The following is an 18,517-nucleotide window of genomic DNA, read 5'->3' as shown; positions in this document are numbered from 1 at the left end:
AATCCTACGTAAATGAATGCAGGATTTAATGCAGATGTAATGCACGTGGTGTCTCCTGTCTTTACCCCCTCCAGCATCCCATTAGATGGAAACAACTCCAGACTGGCTCTATGGATGCATCGACCCTGTCAGTCTGCAGGGCACAGGGCTATGCCCCTGCATTCCCTGTAGCACACGAGGGGTCATCCTTAGCAGGGCATCGTCAGATAGTTCAGGGCTACGCTCTCTGTATATAGCCCACATTAAATGTATTTGTGTTCTGGCGTGGTGGCTTTCTGGATTAGGTTTTTCTCACATGCTCCCCAAACAGTCTCACACATTTGATATTTAAAAAGGAGAAATGTTAAGAATTCAGGAATGCAGACACCGAGATGAAATTACAATTTCTTTTGGAATGCCAACAAAAATGCTGGGAGACTGATGAGATTTCCTGTCATATCAGTCTGTAAAAACCTGTCCACTCTTTTCTTGTTTTCCTTGGAAAGGCTCAGTATTTTAACTAATTAATTTTCTAATTCCTCACATGCCATTCTTTAGGCATTGCAGGGCAGGTGTCCATTGATGCCAATGGAGACAGATATGGGGATTTCTCTGTGATTGCAATGACGGACCCCGAGGCAGGCACGCAGGAGGTAAGAAAACAAACACCATTGCACTTGGCCACTGATGAGTTAGCCAGTGCAGTGTAACAACATCCTTTCATCTGTTTACTCGGCAGGCATCTGTTTATTAAATATACACGTGAAAATGATATTGCTGTACCGTGTCAACCTGCAGCCCAAATCCTTTCTATTAAAAAAAAAATCTAGAAGTGGGATCCTAAAAAAATGTTTAAACTTTAATGTCTTGTCTTCAGCACTTCTGCACGTCTGTCTTCACATTATGCTAGTCTTTAAAATTTAAAGGATAAAATATCACGTGGTATCTAAACCCTGGTAAATTGTGAATTTGAGAAATTATTTGTTTGAAATAAGTCCTTTTGTACATTGGTAAGAAGGACAATTAGGCATGATGTACACCAGTTGAGCTATTCCAGTGGATGTGGCAGAAGCAGAAACAGACTGTGAAGACCAGGCTGTGCAAAATAGCAGCAGCTGCACACAGTTAACAGCATGGTTGGATTGAGTTTATTAATACATAGATTGCTCTAACTCCAGCTGACGCATACAACTCCTGTTAGTTGTGCTGTTAGTTGTGAAGTAAGCATCAGCATAAACTTGGTTGGCCTCCCCATCTTCATCAAGAGCCCAGCAAACTCAGAAGTAAAGCGAAGCAGCAGTAAACCTGAGCTGGACATTTCTCTTTGTGGAGTCTGGTGAAGTTATTTTTCTTGTCAGTACTGCAGCAACGACAAATTGAAGAAGCCTTTTTAAATGAATATGGGTGGCTAGTGTGTTTTGGTGTGTAAAAATGACTAAAAAAATACAGCAGTAAACTGCAGACACTCCCAGGGTAGGAGTAATCATGATTAATTGAAGTTAGGAGGACAAATTAGTTGGGATAAGCTTGGTATGAACAACTTGTGTGTTTTCTGTTTGTTCAGCCCATTAGCTCTTTATCCTGTTTATCAGTTCAATATCCCTTGCTTAGCCTTCCTTCCGATGTTCTTTCACTTGCAAATGAATTTTTTTATTTCTTTCATGTTACCTTTAACTTTTTAACATTTTAATTTTTCTCTGCATTTTGATTCATATATACAGATAATTAGCATACTTTACATGTGATTACTTATTACTTGCATCTGCTACATTCATTTCTATCCTCATGCCTCACTCTAAAAACATTGTATCTTTGATGCCTTGTTTTATTCCTTTTGCCAATTTCTTCTGTGTCAGTACAAGAATATTTGTTTCTCAGTTAAGCTGAGTTAGATGAATCTGTGTTTGGGTAGAGCTGTTTTCAAAGGACCATACGCAGAGTTTAAAGCTAGATGAAAACATCAGTCCACCTAGTCCAGCTTCTGCTTCATGACAGGCAGGCAGGTTTCTTACCCTTGTAAGGACCCCTGTAGTTTACATGTGACACCATAACAGGCACTCATTTTTCATTTGGAGGCACTGAAGAACAGCGATGGTCTCACTGTCTCCCTTGATGTGTGTTTCAATGTTTAAACACTCTTGCTTTTTACAAATCTATATCCTATTTCTGATCTGAATCTGTTTTGTTGCTGCTCGTAGCTACTTGTTTTTCTTAAGCCTTTCTGCATGCTTTCCTGTTTAGTAAATCCTGGTGTTAGAGGAGGCTTATGCTGTAATAAAGATGCCTCTCCCACTCCAGTCTGATAAATTAAACAATCCCTCAATTAAGTCTGCTGCCTGCAAATGCTCTCTGAGGTTTTCTTTTCCTCTCCTTTTTCCATTTTACTGAATTAGCATTTATTTTTTAACAAATACTATAAAAAGTCTTTCTTCCACAGTTTTAACTCCCTTTTGAAATGCTGGGAGAGAAATTAGCTCCTTTATTTAGTGTGAAATCTACCTCTGCATACCAAGCCAGGGTAAATGTTATCTGTCTTTTAACTATTTCTCTTCAAAATAGAGTTTAGGTAAGATATTTGAACATGCAATCAGTGTCTTGAGTTCTGAACCCAGTGTGCTTATAGAAGTTTCTTATCCGTAAGTTAGACAAATACATTTTTTGATGTGTTCCTGTCACTGCTGCTGAGTACTTCATTGTTATCATATTTGGACTTTGACCTTTACTAGTGTGCATAGATTTTTTGGAACTATTTTCAGATGAGTTACACGCTGCTGTTAGCACAATTTAGTCCTGGAACTTTGCAGTAGATCCAGTGTATGATACCTTGAATAAAGTCTGAATTTATGCTTGAGGATGGGACTGCAATTCTAAAGTGTCTTGCTGAATTGGTCTGAATGGCCCATGCTACCAGAATGATAAGCACAATATTGCCTTTCCTGTGCAAATATAAACAACTGCAGAAAGAGAAGGTGGAGAATGACCAGCTCTGTAATAGTTCTGCAGAAGAGCTGAAGATTTAACTGAATATGATCAAGTATCTCTAGGTCCTTGCAAAATGGACAAAAAAAAAAAGTCCAAAATACTAAGTATTTTAAATGATTCTTTCCCATGGTTGAGTGACAGTCCCGAGCATTCAACCCACTGTGGAGGAATTGAAGAAAGCCCAGGGAGAGCAGGAAGAATATTCAGAGTGTTAAAAAATAATAATTGTGAACTGGGTTTATACAGAAGAAAAGACTGAGGGTAGACCAGATAAGAATCTGTGAATATGTAAAAGGATGTTTCAGAAAGGAAGAGTCTCTATGTCCAGTGGCAATTGGAAAAGTAGTGATGGATAATTGCAACAAGGGAGATTTGAGATTTGAGGATGCTGGGGAAAGTCACTGACAGTAAACATAGCAAAGTTCCAGAATAACTGTCTACAGGAATTGTCAAATCACCCTCTCTGGAGGCTTTTAAGAACAGGTTAGATAAATATCTGTCAAGAATGCTCTTGTTCAGCTGATGTTGCCTTGGGGCAGGGCATGTACAACATAACCTCCCAAAGACCCCTTCAGCCTTGTTCTGTGTAATTCAGCATCCAGTCACAGGAGTCCAAGTGAATGATGCAGCTCTCCTGTTTGTTTTAATTCTCTAATGTGATAGGAAAATCTTTTCTTTCCTTCCTTTTTTGCATAGGTGATTGGGGACTACTATGGAAAGCAGGGACGTTTTGAAATTCGATCAAATGTGAAATATCCTTGGAATCACGGCAGACTGAGACTAGATGAAAGCCGAGTTTCGGAGCACACAAACAATACACCATGTAAATCATGTAAGTTTTAGTGACTTAATGCCACCCAGTGATGAGAGAGAGGAACCCATGTGGCGAAGCAGCATAACAGGCCATATTAAATTGCTCAGCACAGTTGTCCAATGAGGACATCATCACTATGTCTCTCTACTGACTCTCTGTGAAGCTAGGGTCTGGCAGCCCTCAATGGTACGTGGTCTGAAGCACTTTCCTCTCCTTAAATGTGATAATAATCATGATGCCTGTGTGAGGCACAGTCCATGGCCCTGGAGGCTTTGCAGCCTTCCAGGGTCTAAAAGGTAAGATCTGTTTTACCCAGAAAGAAGGAAATAACTGAAAGCCTAAACAGAGAATAATCATACTGATAATTAGCAGTTGGGGGGCTCAGTGCTGAAGGGAGCAGTTCTTGACCTTCAAGTTCAGAGTGATTTTCAATGCTATCAGAACATGCAGGAACTAGAGTAGAAGAGGTTCCCACAGAGTCCTGAATGGCTTTATCTGGTGTTGGTCATTCATTTCCTAGCCATGTGTATTTTCCAGTATGTGAATGCAAGCAGTTCTCACTGTGAACATGGATTGTTTATTTTCCCCTTTTTCAAGCAGGTGGTCTAGGAGAATCAGCAGTTACAGGAATAGTCGTGGGTGCCTTGCTGGGAGCAGGATTGCTAATGGCTTTTTACTTCTTCAGGTTGGTCCAATTTATTGAAAGTTTGTTAAACTCTCTACTCACCATCCAAACCTCTCAGCTGCTTGCATCACATCCCTGATGGGAGACAAAGAGGCATAATAATCATCCATGGAAATATTTCAACCATAGACAGTGTATACTCGTTGATTGTCCTTTTGTGTATATTGGAATTATTTTATCAACTCAGGGCCTCATTGTGTAACTGTTTACATCTTTGAGCAGTTTTACTCATGGAAGTAATTCCACTGAGTTCTATTCATTCACAGCTACCTTAATAAATTGGCCTGGCCTTGAAAGCCTTCTTTGTTTAGTATTCTTTGCTAGAACAATTATGCAGTCTGTGATCATGTAAGAGATTTATATCTCTTTTCTGATACTTAGTTTTTGAGTATTGGGTGGAATTGTATGGGAAGCTAGAAAGGGATTTCTGTTTTGGTTTAAGAGAGCATTTAGATCTCAAAGCTGTGCATTTGACTTGGTAAGCTGATTTCAGTAGAGGGTGATGAGCATTTTATTCCTGTTAAAATAAAATAATTCTTACACTGCTAGTCAGCAAATGCAGTCTTGAGACCTGATCCTACATTGACAGACCAAATTACTGTTATACCTGTTAAGCATCTTGCATATGATTTTATTTATCCTATTATGGTACAGAAGAAAAAGGCAGACAGGACAATGCAATTAACCTCTGTGTGTAAGAATCAAACCATTTAATCAAAACATCTGTTTTATAAAAATCATGTCAACAAAATGAAGAAGCAAAAATTGCATCAATTTACTCATGCATTTCCAGGGTTTCAAAAGATCTGAGAAACAGGATTTTTCATCAAATACTTACAACTGAAATTCCTCAGGATGATTTTATTCCTGCATGTTTTTGGTGCTTATATTGTATGGGTCTGAGACAAGACAATTTATCTGGGACTAATTATAGACTGTTTGTCTTTAAAAGACAAAAAAAAAAATATACAACTGCTTATATTGTATTTCATCAGAGGTTTTTGCATGTTTTATACATTCCCAATCTGATCTGATAATTTTTAGGTATGTTTTTTAAGCATTGCTGATATTGGGAGCAATTGGTCAGTGAGGACAAGAACTGTCCTTCCTCTAACTCCGGCAGTAGAATATACTTATGAAACACAGCATATCAGGAAGAATGGGTCAGATTTTCAGAAAAAGCAGTTCTAGGAATTGTGTGCCTGGAAGTGATTTTTACCTGAAGATTCTGTAGCTTTCATACTGCATATGCACCTTCTGATTATATCTTTCTAATCACCATGGATGGGCATGCAAATACAGCTTTCAGTGTGCATGCAGACTCCATCTGGATTGTGGTTCTGAAATGTAGCTTTGAAAGGATTTATACTCAAAGAGCTGCATTTCTGAAAGAAGGATCTATCTGTGGGGATGAGCTACTACTGATTGTGATCTGACTTAAATATACATAAGTGAAGTAAAGAACATGTTTTTTTTCTAGTTATTTTGGAGCCTACAGATACAGACACAGTTATCTAGGGAATCTTTTCAGAATAATGTAGGTACACACTTTCTATTGAGCCGTATTATCCAAATTAAAACCGTGGTGTTTTGAAAATCCTGTATCTACCACCATATACCTAGCAATGACTTCTGCTACACATGCAAGTGGAACAGAGCTTTCCATGGCATGCAAGCATTTTGTCATGCATCTGCACAAGCAGTACTGTGCAGATGGGGCTGGACTAATGCCCTTTTGAAAATTTGGTCCTGCAACTCAGTAGAAGCATAAATGTGTGAAATGTAAACATGGTAGTCTTATGATTTTGGGGCACAATTTGGGTACTAAAGTGGAAACTGAAAGGCAGTCAGAGGGTTTGTTTGACATAAAAATTAGCTTAACAGGATTCTTCAAAGGCTCTAGAGGAAGACACACAGGAAAAAACTGTGTCTAATGCATGAGCAACTGTATTTACATCTTATCTACCATCTACATCCCTCTTCTTAATTCATCTTACTGCCTCCTCTGACATTATAAACAGAATAGCTTTCTGAAAGGGAGATGGGAGGATTAGTTAGCTAACATACAGTTTCAATGAGAAATGCAACTGAATAAAGAGTAAGATCTGTTGTTTGAACTCTGCAGAAAGTGCCCCCCATATACAGGAAAGAAATTTGGCTTTGATCAGTATAAAGCAGTGATGTGACACAGTTCACATGACACTTTGCAAAAACTTCCTAATCACTTAGATCAGTAATTTTCAAAGAAGCAAATGTCTGTGTCTTGGTGCTTTGAGACTTCTGTGTAAAGAGTAACCAGCATTCTTGAGCCTGGGTAAAATGTTTCAAGGCAAACTACTTTAATCTTTGACCAGGGTTTCACATTCTGTCACATTTCATTTTTCAACTGGCACCCAGCTGTCCCCTACGGGCACTCTTTATAAGGGAAGTCCTGTTATCCTATAGCTGGAGAAGGATTTCTCACTCTGTTCTTCTCCTTTCATGCAGAAAGAAATACAGAATAACTATTGAGAGAAGAACTCGACAGGAGGACTGTAACATGGGGAAACATCGGCAGTTACGCGAAGACTCCATTAGATCTCATTTTTCTGCTGCATAGAGAAGAAAAATAATCCCATTCTTCCTGGGGAAAAAAAAAAGAAATGGGGAAATGGACACAACCAAAGACATCAGTGTAAAAAGAAGAGGCTCTTGAAGAACTCAATCTTTTAAGCAGTAATTTTGTCTTAATTTTTTTCAGAAGCTCAGGAATGATTTATTAATCACATTATGCCGCATGGCCTTTCATCTCATGAAAAAAAAAAAAAAAAGATGAAGTTTGATGTTATAGGAAGTACTTAAGAAATACTGTCTTTACATATTAAGGCATATATTAAGGGCAGCAGATATGGGTTTAGCTGATGGGGATGCCTCATTCTGTTCCCAGTTTTTTAGCTCCTACCATCTCCTTCCTTAATTGCATTTCACTCATGGGTATCAATATGGTTTCACATACAGATGCTGGTTTGATGTCAAATTAAAAAAAAAAAAAGGGGGGGGGGGTTAATTGGGGTATGAGCATGCATCACTAAATCATTGTCACTGATTACAGGGAATAACGCAGAATCAGATATACAGAGCTTAGTCCCAGGAGGGAGCTGGCAGTTTGGGTATAATTAACTCCACTGGGTGTAACAAACTCCACTCATAGGCAGGTGGAAACACACACAAATCATTCTTTCCTTGTTTGTGTAATATCACAATCGAAAGCATTGATTCTCGCTCTTATGCACTGAGAGTTAGGAAAAACTCCAGTGAAGGATGTGGAGTTTCACTGGTCTGAAATAGTAAGAGAGAGAAGAAAGGCCTCCAGAGAGGGATGGCCAATTCTTCAGTCTTGTGTGTTTTCTCACTCTCTTCTCTCTCCACTACCATCACCTTTCAGAGAGGCAAATATCATCTATGTGGAGCTTGCTCCTGTTCCCAGTGAAGTCAATGGCAAAATCCCATTAACTTCAGTGAGCACAGGACTGCGTCCAAAATATGTAAATATGAAAGTGTGTAACTGAGGCAATTCAAAAAGTGGTCTTTTTCTGTAAAAATGACATTCCATGCTACCATTTTATTTTTAGGATATTTTTTTATCTTGTATTTTTCTATTAAAATATCTATTTTTGCTTTGGTAGGATTAAAAGTTAAGGGAGATAATGTTTTGAAGATGTTTTTTTGTCAACAGTTGTAAGTACATTTTAGAAGCAACATTTAGGGGAGGAGAAGTGACTTTATAGATCGTAACAAACTTTTTGTCCCCCTTTCTTCTCCAGGCATGTGCAACATGCAAACATTTATTTTAAACAATATAAATGCAGTTGTCAAATTGTCTATACAATGATGGCTCTGATCCTGAATATAATGAACTGTTTGCATGTTAAACAGTCCCAAGTTAGTCAGTGAGACCAACTAACTATTCATGTGTGTGTGGTTAAACACACAAACAGCTACCTTCAGGAATCAGGGTGGTAAAATGCTACTCTAGGGCTGACTAATCCTGCTGCCATCGATATCCCTGGGAATTCTGCCACTGAGTTTAGCAGGAGCAAAACTGAATCTGTGATGAACTAGCTACTGGCAAGTTATTTTATATTAGACAGAGGAGAGCTCTTTCTAGTCAACAAATGAACAGCTATTATTATAGATGCGGTGAAGAAGACCTGAGAAAATACTGTCTGTGAGAAAATCCAGCTATGACTATGATTGTAATGCATGAAATTCTTTGGCTTATCCTATTCTGATTTCATAAACAGAACTTTCTGGTCTCAGGAGTCACAGTCAGACTTTACACAATAGTTATTGTCATAACTGGCACTGAAGCCTGTGTTCTACAAAACTTTTACACTCTGAGAAGCCAGAGTGCAAATTCGAAGAAACCATTTTGGGGTAGCTGGAAGTGAATGAGGAGCAAAAGCTGGCTCTGTCTTTTTGCTGTTTTTTGTTCATGGGGAAATACTCCATGGCATAATTCCCTGGCCTGTTTTTGCTGTTTCTTACATTGCACTATCTCTTAGCATATATAGTGGCTCATCACCTGCCTCTGTGCTCAATGTCCCAGGCAGCCAGAGGGCTAGGCTTCCTGACTGCAGCTTCCTGGGGCAGCTGCAGGATAGATGATGGCTGCAGACTGGGTAGATCCACCATCTTTAGGACTTGCTGTAACAGGCGTTGTTCACCTGGAAGGTTTGTATCTTCCCATTTTCCAGTCAGGGCCTGTATGACTTCTGCAAAGGTTCTTTTTCCAAAGTAACACTGATCTCAAGGGACAGGTTTCTGAAGTAGCCTCTGTATCTCATGGGCACTGGAGAAGGATGTAGGCTAGAGCAGCATTCATACTGTCATAGAGTTGGGGAGAAAAAACATTCCTGATTACTTTTTGGATTTTTCTTTTAAGTATTTGAGTTTATCTAGTGACTGGTTAAGGGTTATTTGTTTTTGTTTAAAAAAAAATCAAAGGGAATTTTGATCTACTTTTTGTTTTGCGAATATGCTTTTCAGTGTTTTTTTTTAATCTACTTGACTACTTTGCCGCAGAAAAAGGGAATGAAATATTTTAAGCATGTAGAAGGAATAGGGTATGATTTAAAGGATAGACATTTTTTTAGAAATGATGTTTGCTATGAGTTGCCTTCAGTCTGAGCTGGTACCCAACCAGTTAGGAAGTGAGGCAGTAGCACAGATCTGTCTTTATTCTATGCCACACACAGTCATGTCAGACTGATCAGAGCAACAGTATCAGACTGGGACAACAAATTGTTCAGATTTATTTATTATGTCATCTTACTATAACTAAACATATATAAAAAAAGCATCAAAGGTCACTCTTCAAGTAAAATAATTCCCATCCTCAATGTTATGTAGGGTTTTTAATCATGACAAAAGTGTTGTCATGAAATACCTGTTGGTGGAATGCTTATGGGGGCCTGGCCACAACTTTACAACCCAGCACTTCTTTTAAAGGTGAACCTTTCTTGCATGTTAGAACATTTCAGATCAATGAGCTTTAATCTTTATAAATTGGTGTAAACCATTGCACTTTTCCAATGAAGGTGTGGAGATCATTTAAGATGTTTCACATAAGTAGTTCTTTTTAGCTGCCTCTCACAGGCTGTGTGTTAATAGTTTCCAGGTCTTCCAGGAACCATAGATCAAAAACTGTCTTGAGTTTAGATTATTCAGCAGAGATTCTTTACCATCGAATGCACTTTTCCTTTCTGGTTCACGTGCATTAGCTCAATGCCACAATGCTTTAAACTCAGTAAGGGAATGTCTAATCAAAATAATAATAATTGATTCTCAAAAGAGTTTTCAAAACCTACATTTTTGGCTTCAACAAATTACCCATATTACAAACATACATTGCAGAGCAGCACAAGGAGGGCCTTGACTCAGCCCAGCACTTCAGAACACATTTAAAATATGCTTGACTTCAGCTTCTAAGTGCTTTGCTCACTTGGGACCAAAGGGTATTGTCCTGGCCATGCCTGAACGAAAGGGAGCCTTGCTATGTGCTTGAACTGGAGTGACTTTGGCCCCATGCTCCATATGTTTATTGCACAGTCTAACAGTTGTGCCTGCTAAATTGAAACTGACCTGGTGACTTCATGTGTTTTGTTGAAGTGGCAAATTCTGCTAATTTAGCATTTCATTAAACTACCAAATACCGGTCAGCTTAATAGCTGATTCACCTCAAAATCCTTTTCTTGAGGATCATATGGACAAATTACATCACTTCCACCCTCTTATCTGCAACATGTAGACTTCTGCTGCAAGTTGGCTGTTACAGCATACTCTCCAAAACAGAAAGATTAAGCAAAAGTTTCAGTAGTACCTGTGATTTAGTATGCTGGGACCCACAGCTTCAGTCAGATGCCTAGATACTTTGGTGTGGGCCAGAGGTAGTTCTGGAAGTTTTGCTTATTGACAGTCTGTGTGTCATACCCATTAATTACCAGTTTCTTTTGTGATGTGCCTCAGTGAAGACCAAATCTGGCTTAGTTCTGAGAACATTCAGCAATTGCTAAAAATTGGAATCAAAAGTGTTGTGCACTTTGCTGGACTGTGGCCAGAATTCAGTTTATTAAAGAGTTACATTCGTTCACTTCTCAAAATATATTTTGTTGATCAACTTTCAGCTTGTCCTTAACGAATGTTTTACTGCATTATTGAAAGTATTTTATAGTTTTTCTTAATGGATAATTATTAAGATTTAGCTAATGCTTTGAAAACACTGGGGAGGATGGGAGTTGAGCTGGGCAAAGTAAGTCTGCACCCAGACAGCATGTTTTACCAGGAGGTTCATCTGATTCATTTTTGGGGCTTGGAGATCTAATTACACTCTCATTAAGCAAATGAAAAAAAAAAAAACTCTCCTTGATTCAGTGGAAGCAAACCGAGGCCCTCAGTGAAGTGTCTTCAGGCTTTACACTCAGCATCTTGAAGCAGTTCAGAGTGAATTTCTCAGCTTTGCATAGAACAGGCTGCATCAGCCTTAGCTGACCTTGGCTCCAGAGCAATTTTCACCTCATGAATGCCATAATGCTCCTGGAAAGCCAAGAATAGACATCAAAGACAGGAAGCTAATAGTCCTGGTCATAAATTTCTTTGGCAATTCAGTCCACCTTTTCCGGAGCTCAAGACAGTTCCACATCCTTCACTACCCTCCTCTGTGCTTCAGCATAGCCATGTAGCTGTTCTGTTTCTTTAACTAAAGCAGTTGAGGTTTTTTTGTTGCCTTTTTTTTTTTTTTCTGATTTTCTCCCAGAGTAGAATGAATGCTGTTGAATTCCCTATTTTTCATGCTCTTTTCTCTAGCTTCAGAAGTACTCTGAAAGGAGATGGCCACTTTGCATCATGGTGTCGGACATGGTCCCTCCTCACTGGGAGGTGGCTTTTTTTTGGGAATTTCAGCCTTTGCTCCTTGTTGACATGCTGTTCAGCCACAGGCACACCTCGCGTTGGGCCACTGCCACACCAGCCTCTCTCTGAGATCTACACCCAGAATTGTCTGGTGTTGCCTGACTCTTGAACCATGCAAAGTTGAAAAATGGGGTTGACCAAAAACCCTCTGAAGTTTAATTGGAATTTTGCAGCTGGCATCAGGTCCTTGTAAGAACATCCAAGGCTGGCACCACAAATTGTAATTACAGGAGCAGTCCCACTGAAGTTAATGGTTACTGGGCATCACTGGGCTCACAGGATGTGTAGTAGTCCAAGCATGGTCAGGTGATGTCAGCCACTGTCTTTTGTTTTTACCCTAATTGTTGCTATAAAAATAACATCAAATGTAGTAACCCAACCCAAAGCAGGGCAGATGGACACGGGTGAGTTTCTGATGGTACCTTACTTGTTCTGGGGATCAGGAACATGCTCTAGTAACTTGTCTCATAGCAGTGAATGACGAAGGAACATGTTCCACGGAGGCAATTTTAGCCCTTTTTAGAAAACAAAGTAAAACAAAAGTTACTTTCTGGAATATATTTTTGAAGACATGCTGGAAAAAGTTTTGCCTTCAGATGTCATGTGTGTCTCCTCTCCTCCCCCCACCTCCCCACCCAACCCTTTCTTTCTTGCTGTTGAAAGCACAAAAAGATTTGTGTGTGTGTGAAACCTTTCAAGTGGAAGAATGGAAGTGTTTGCACTGTGCCCATCCCTGCTTAGAGGCAGAAATGAATTCAGATGGCTTCAGGCCTGTATTTTTTCCATTCTCAGATACCTTTTAACATTCTGAGACTGATGAAAAATGATTGATGAAATTAAAACAACTAGCTATTTGTGAGAGACCTCAGACCTGGCTGTCTACAGGGGTCAGCAAGCTGTGCAGCAGACTTTGATAGTGTTGTTTCTCTTCCAGAGAATGACAGGAAGCCTAAGCACTTTGGCTAGCCCCAGTGAAGTCTTAAGTCTGGCATAAATGCAACTCTCCCTTTATCTCACCAATAGAAGACGAAAGGAAAAAGGTTACCGTTGGTGTTTTTAAGAGGTTACGGCTGGTTTTGATCAAGAAGATAATGCTGCCGTGGCTTTGAGGCTTTCTTGGGGTAGTGTTTAGTTATGTCCAGTGTATCATTACATAGACTGTTTTATTATGCTATTACTTCTTCCAGAATTTACCTTGCAGGAGGCCTCTTAACTGACATAAACTGAATTTATAGTATAGAAAACTAGCTTTCAAAAGAGAGGCTTAGAGTTCATTCAAAATCTCTCACTAACCACTAACTTAATATTCTGCATCAAAGACAAAATATTCTCAATAATATGACACTGTTAAAGATTGTATGTTAAGCTATAGTACTTCAGAAATCTTACGTGGACTCATTAGGTGTTAAATCTCTGAAAGGTTAAAATCCACTCTGTGTGAAGTATTGCTTGGTGTTTCTGTTACGTGAATGTCTCTAGAGGACACTTGAGCAAGCAAAGAAATGTACCAAAAAGGGTATTTAAAAATAATCTTGTTTTAATGGTTTCTTTTGTAATCTCAACTGGTATGCACAAGGAACGCACAATTCTCTCCATCCAGACTAAGATCAGAGGGTTTGCTAATGTTATACTGAACCTTCAGCAGATGTAATCAGTACAGCTGTGCTGATTCATGCTTGCTGATGGTCTGGACTTCTCTTTCTCCATGAAGTTCAAACGCAGTGTGACAGAAGAACGAGTTACCAGTGAAATGCAAGTATCACAGTAATCGGTGGCCAGTTATCCTGGTGCCATGCGACATGATGAAGGTGTATTTGGCATCTCCCTGATGTAGTTTTGCAGCAGATGACATAATGAATTCTGCAGTGTAGGATGCAAATGATGAAGAGATCTATTGAGAATAACGGGAAAATATCTGTGCAGTTGAGTTAGGGAGAGAGAAGAGGGAAAATACTCAGGGACTGATTATACTCCCATGATGATGCTGTTTACCATACAGAGAGTGGGATCAAGCTCTTTCTGCACAGTACACTGTCTTTATTCAATATCTAATTTCTTAGAGACTCAGCAGAAAGCTTATTCACCTTTTAAATCCCACGTAGCCCCCTCACCCAACATTTAAATGGGATTTAAGGGGTGCATAGGAGAGGTTGTACCATGCCTGTAGGCCTGGGTATGTGCTAGTGACAAAGTCTTCTTTCCTGTGCAGGTCTGAAAGTGCTGACGAGACTTAAGTAGAGTGGCAGGATGAAGGCAATGGGTAGAATTTGCTGTATTTCTTGTGCATAAGGTGTAATTACCACAAAACTAAGAGGACTCAGGATAGACACTGTGGACGTTAACTTTGTCCCCTTTTTTGGGTGATGCTGTTCATTATTGTAAAAATACTGGACAACAGAGAAACCTATTATCAGTCTAGCAGAAATCGAATGGAAAGCTGCACAGTATATTGTACTGATGTAAGTAGAACTATCTGCATATAATGTGATTTTATTTATTGTTGTTTTTGTGTAGAGGAGAGTGAGTATTCATGACTGTGGATATAACCTTTATTTGTGTAATGTATTTTATTTCTTTTACAACTTGGTCATTTAAAATACCTACATTCATTGGTGTCCTTTGACTTTTTATTATGTGCATTTTCTTTTACACATTTTAAAAATGCAAAAATATCACATACCTAAATTGTAACAAAATGTTTCCATTAAAGAAATAGGAATATGGTATCACCTGTTCCCCTGGTGTCTTTTGTCACATGTTCACTAATCTTTTGATCTGTTTCATCTAGAGGGTAATATCACATGGTAAGGAATTAATATCAGGAGGGTTATTGAGGGCCATTTAAAACCCTGACTTTTATGATGACTAGCAACTGATTAAAACAGAAATCAGTCTAACCTGTCTTTGAAAATATTTCCCCTAGTATATTAAGGACTGGGAAAGGTTTTAACGGGTATAAACAAGTGGTGAATATTTTTCTACTTATTCTCAATCCTCCAGGAATGTAAGTAAATAGAAATCAAATATTATTTAAATATGTTGGAACTTTATCTAGCGAGCACTAATTTTTATAGCCTGTAGAGAGGCAAAACTCACACGTTTCACCAAGCTCTTTTCTTTGCAGCAATCTTATCAAACTGGGGGCATTTCATAGGGTTTCTTTCCTGTGCTTTTAGATACAGTCTTCAAATTACCCTGTTTTGTCTAGCCGCCTGCTTTCTGTAAGCATGTGTCTGTTGTAGCAATGTTGCCAAATTTAAGAATCATGCTTGAGAGTATGCCAAGCCTTTATAATCTAAAATAACTGGGAAATGAGTATGAGGAAGAAATATCTGATCACACTTGTATCACAACTACAAGTACCAAGAATTCTCTGGGGAGTTGATACAGAGATGGAAACGTCCTCTGAGTTAACTATGGACCTAAAATCTTTTTGCTGCCCAGGAAAGGATAAAGAGTAAAAATACAGGATCGGAGAGGCCCATTCAATTAGGAGAGGGCTGAACTACTTTCTTAGCTGCAATGCCTTCCACTGGTAACTGTCCCACTATGTCACTAAATTTAATAAGCTCAATACTGTCATCAAGTAAATGAATGCTACCAGATTGTACAGCTGATCGAAGGTGCAAAGAGGTTAACTTTCCTGAATTTATATGAAATAAGCCTGGCGTATGTTAAAATTCAAATTATTTTAAATCTGCCTCAGAGATATAGACATACATCTAACCTCCTCTCCGGGAGGAGATTTTTTACTGAGAGGCTGGTTGTGCACTGGAACAGGCTCCCCAGGGAAGTAGTCACTGCACCGAGCCTGTCTGAATTTAAGAAACGTTTGGACTGTGCACTTAGTCACATGGTCTAAACTTTTGGGTAGACCTGCACGGTGCAAGGAGTTGGATTTGATGATCCTTATGGGTCCTTTCCAACTCGGAATATTCTATGATTCTATGATTCTAATTTTATGAATGTCGTACAGACACAAATTACTGTTTTTCTATATTTTGCTTGATTTTTTTTTTTGTTTTAAGCTCTTATATTTTCATCTAATTCTAATTAAAACCAAGAGTTGTCTGAAATTAACAAGAGATTTTCCAATATTTTTTTATAAATAATTGTAGAAGGAATTGTTTAATTACTGTTTCATGTTCCTAGTAACAGCAGTGTTCATTAAAGAGGTTCTGTGATCCTTTTAAAAGCCCACATTTTACATGACTGATCTCCAGTGTCTTCGAGCAATTTAAGATTCTAGTCAGGATAAACTAAAGATTATTTTACTCATGTTTTCTAACAGTCTAAGTTTTCTAGAAGTGAGATCAATAATGATACATGCTTCCCTGCTGTTAAATTCTAGGGATGCATCATCAGGGAACACAGCAGGAGAAACTCTGACATCTTTCCATAGCCATGGAAACAAATCTAATCAGCTTCAATAACATAAAGTTTTGACTCATGTTTGGGAACATGTCATGAGAGATTATTGACCAAATTTATCTTCAGTATATGGCCCTTGTTCTTCTACTGCATGCCCAGAATGTTGTTACCTCCACGCTGGTAGGACTTCTTTCCACTGTCATTGACTTTTTTTCCCCCTTTTTAATATCTTCTTCAAAATGATTTTTTGAGAGGTGTGATGAGTTGTGCGGATGTATACATACGTCAGTATTTATGAAACAGTTCATCCAAATGCATTACTTATCTTTTTGTCAGTCATCAGCCAGCGTGACAGATAAAAATTTCATCTGATGAAATTCCGTATGGCAATTGATCTTCAGTGGTAGCAATTTTTGGATATCATTCTAGATATCCTGTAACCTGGCTAGACATGTTTTTTGTGACTTTCTTAGGAAACTATTTCTTGAGAAATATTCATCCCATTTCTGAAAAAGTATGGTGGCAGTTGAGCCAAATCTTGGTCTTGAAACTCAGCCAATGTTTTCTTGACTTGAAAGAGTACTGCCAATGAAAAGTAATTGTACAATTGACAGAACCTCTTTTGTTGCCTCCTAGGAATAACCGTAATTCTCAGTCCGTGATGCCAAAAGGGTCTCCCTGTGTACATATACTACTCTTGCTATATTTTCCTGAGTCATCTTAGGACTGGTTTGATAGTCTTCAATCATCTGACAGAAAAAAAAAAAAAGACAAAAACAAAACAAACAAACAAACAAAAACCCTTATTTCCCTTCCTATAAGTACTCTGTCTACGATAGCTGTTTTTTCTAGCAGTACACTGCTTTATCATTGCCCATTGCTTCTTGACACTGCCATTCAATTTACACAATAAAAACCTGCTTTCAAATTTTAGATACATACATATAGCTTAGGTACTAGCTGAAGTTGAAAATTGTCACCATGGGTTTATGTTTGTCCAGGACACAAGGGGAAGTAGGAAGCCCATATCCTTGGAAGCCCTGTTCTTCTTCCACCTGTATTTCTGCAGTACTGAAGCCGACAATTTCCCCATCCTGCTCTACTCCTTGCACTCCCTGTGTGATCGAGCACTGAAGTCCAAACACTACCGTGCTGCCTACAAGCCAGCAAGCTTCACAACTGGTTGTTTCTGTCTCCCTTTTGGGGTCTAGCTGGCTAAAGCATGTTCAAACCACACAAAACATACAGCAGAAGTTGCCCTTGTGCCCCTGCCTCTTGCCTGGTGTTAGAATAGTAGTGGCACATCTGGGGAAAGTCAGAGTCCTGGATTTGGATCAGGTATAGAATTGCAGTTTTTCTAAGGGAATAATCTAAACGTTAATGCTGTTAGTGAACCAGTGACTTGCTGAACTCTTGCTGATGTATAAAAAAGGAAAATGCCTCAGTAAAGGCATTTAAAAATAATTTCCCCATAATCTACATATATGCCTAGACAAACAGACTACAGCAGGGATTTATCATTTATTTCTCTTGCTGCAGCAGAACAATCATTTTATTGTTATTTAGGCTTCAAAGGGAAATATTGAGAAGACACACTATATACCATGGCTTAGGGGCCATTCTTCCAGGAACGTGAATTTCTGGATTTGAACCCCTTTTCAAACCAAAAAGAAGAAAGATTTGATCTGGGCCTTGTTACTGCCCTTGTAACTGTTACTGATTAAAAAGGCAGTAGAGGGAATAGTGTGATTTATATGATATGGCTAAATTAGATGCCTGAATCAAAGACTGGACTAAAGGCTCTGAAATCTGAAGGAGAAAACTGCTCTCACACTGAAGCTTTTCAGATAGTGAGAAAGTCCCAGCAGCACTGTCACTGACCTTGCACACATGCATAATACGCGCCTGCTGAGCATTACCAGAAATGATTATGTTAAAGTGTGAAGTATGCTGAGATTCCTCCGCAGTAGCTATCTTCACGTGCAGGATGGAGGGTCTAAAGGAATAATTCACAGCCCGCCACTGAATCCTTTCATGCAAGGTCTCTTCATAACAAGGGAAGGGATCCCAGTTTGATTACTGTGGTGTTGTACGGGATATCAACCAGAATAACATTTTAAGAAATAGCTGTGTAATGCATCAAAAAAAAAAAAAAAAAAAAAAAAAAAAAAAAAAAAAATAAAAAGAAATTTTTTTAAACACACCCAAAACAAATATGTGGGCAAAAAAAAGTGTTG

General features: G+C 38.7%; 1 protein-coding gene and 1 long non-coding RNA gene across 3 annotated transcripts in view; both read left to right on the top strand.

Annotated features, from left to right (window-relative positions):
• The window catches only part of NPR3 (natriuretic peptide receptor 3), a 46,671-nt gene extending 32,883 nt beyond the window's left edge, over positions 1-13,788 (top strand). Inside the window, exons 5-8 of one of the 2 annotated variants that reach the window (XM_035310716.1) lie at positions 538-632; positions 3,658-3,793; positions 4,376-4,460; positions 6,948-13,788. In XM_035310716.1, coding sequence (XP_035166607.1) covers positions 538-632; positions 3,658-3,793; positions 4,376-4,460; positions 6,948-7,059 — 428 coding nt within the window. In that variant the 3' untranslated portion in view covers positions 7,060-13,788. Of the gene's footprint in view, positions 1-537; positions 633-3,657; positions 3,794-4,372; positions 4,461-6,947 lie in introns of both variants that reach the window. The other variant, XM_035310715.1, reaches the window with a different exon arrangement.
• The window catches only part of LOC118156567, a 754,908-nt gene that overhangs the window by 658,539 nt on the left and 77,852 nt on the right, over positions 1-18,517 (top strand). The window lies entirely within an intron of this gene.

Source organism: Oxyura jamaicensis, chromosome Z, assembly GCF_011077185.1.
Source record: "Oxyura jamaicensis isolate SHBP4307 breed ruddy duck chromosome Z, BPBGC_Ojam_1.0, whole genome shotgun sequence".
In the NCBI taxonomy this organism is placed as follows: domain Eukaryota; kingdom Metazoa; phylum Chordata; class Aves; order Anseriformes; family Anatidae; genus Oxyura; species Oxyura jamaicensis.
The sequence above is the reverse complement of the archived record's forward strand: the minus strand, read 5'-3'. Positions and strand labels throughout refer to the sequence as shown.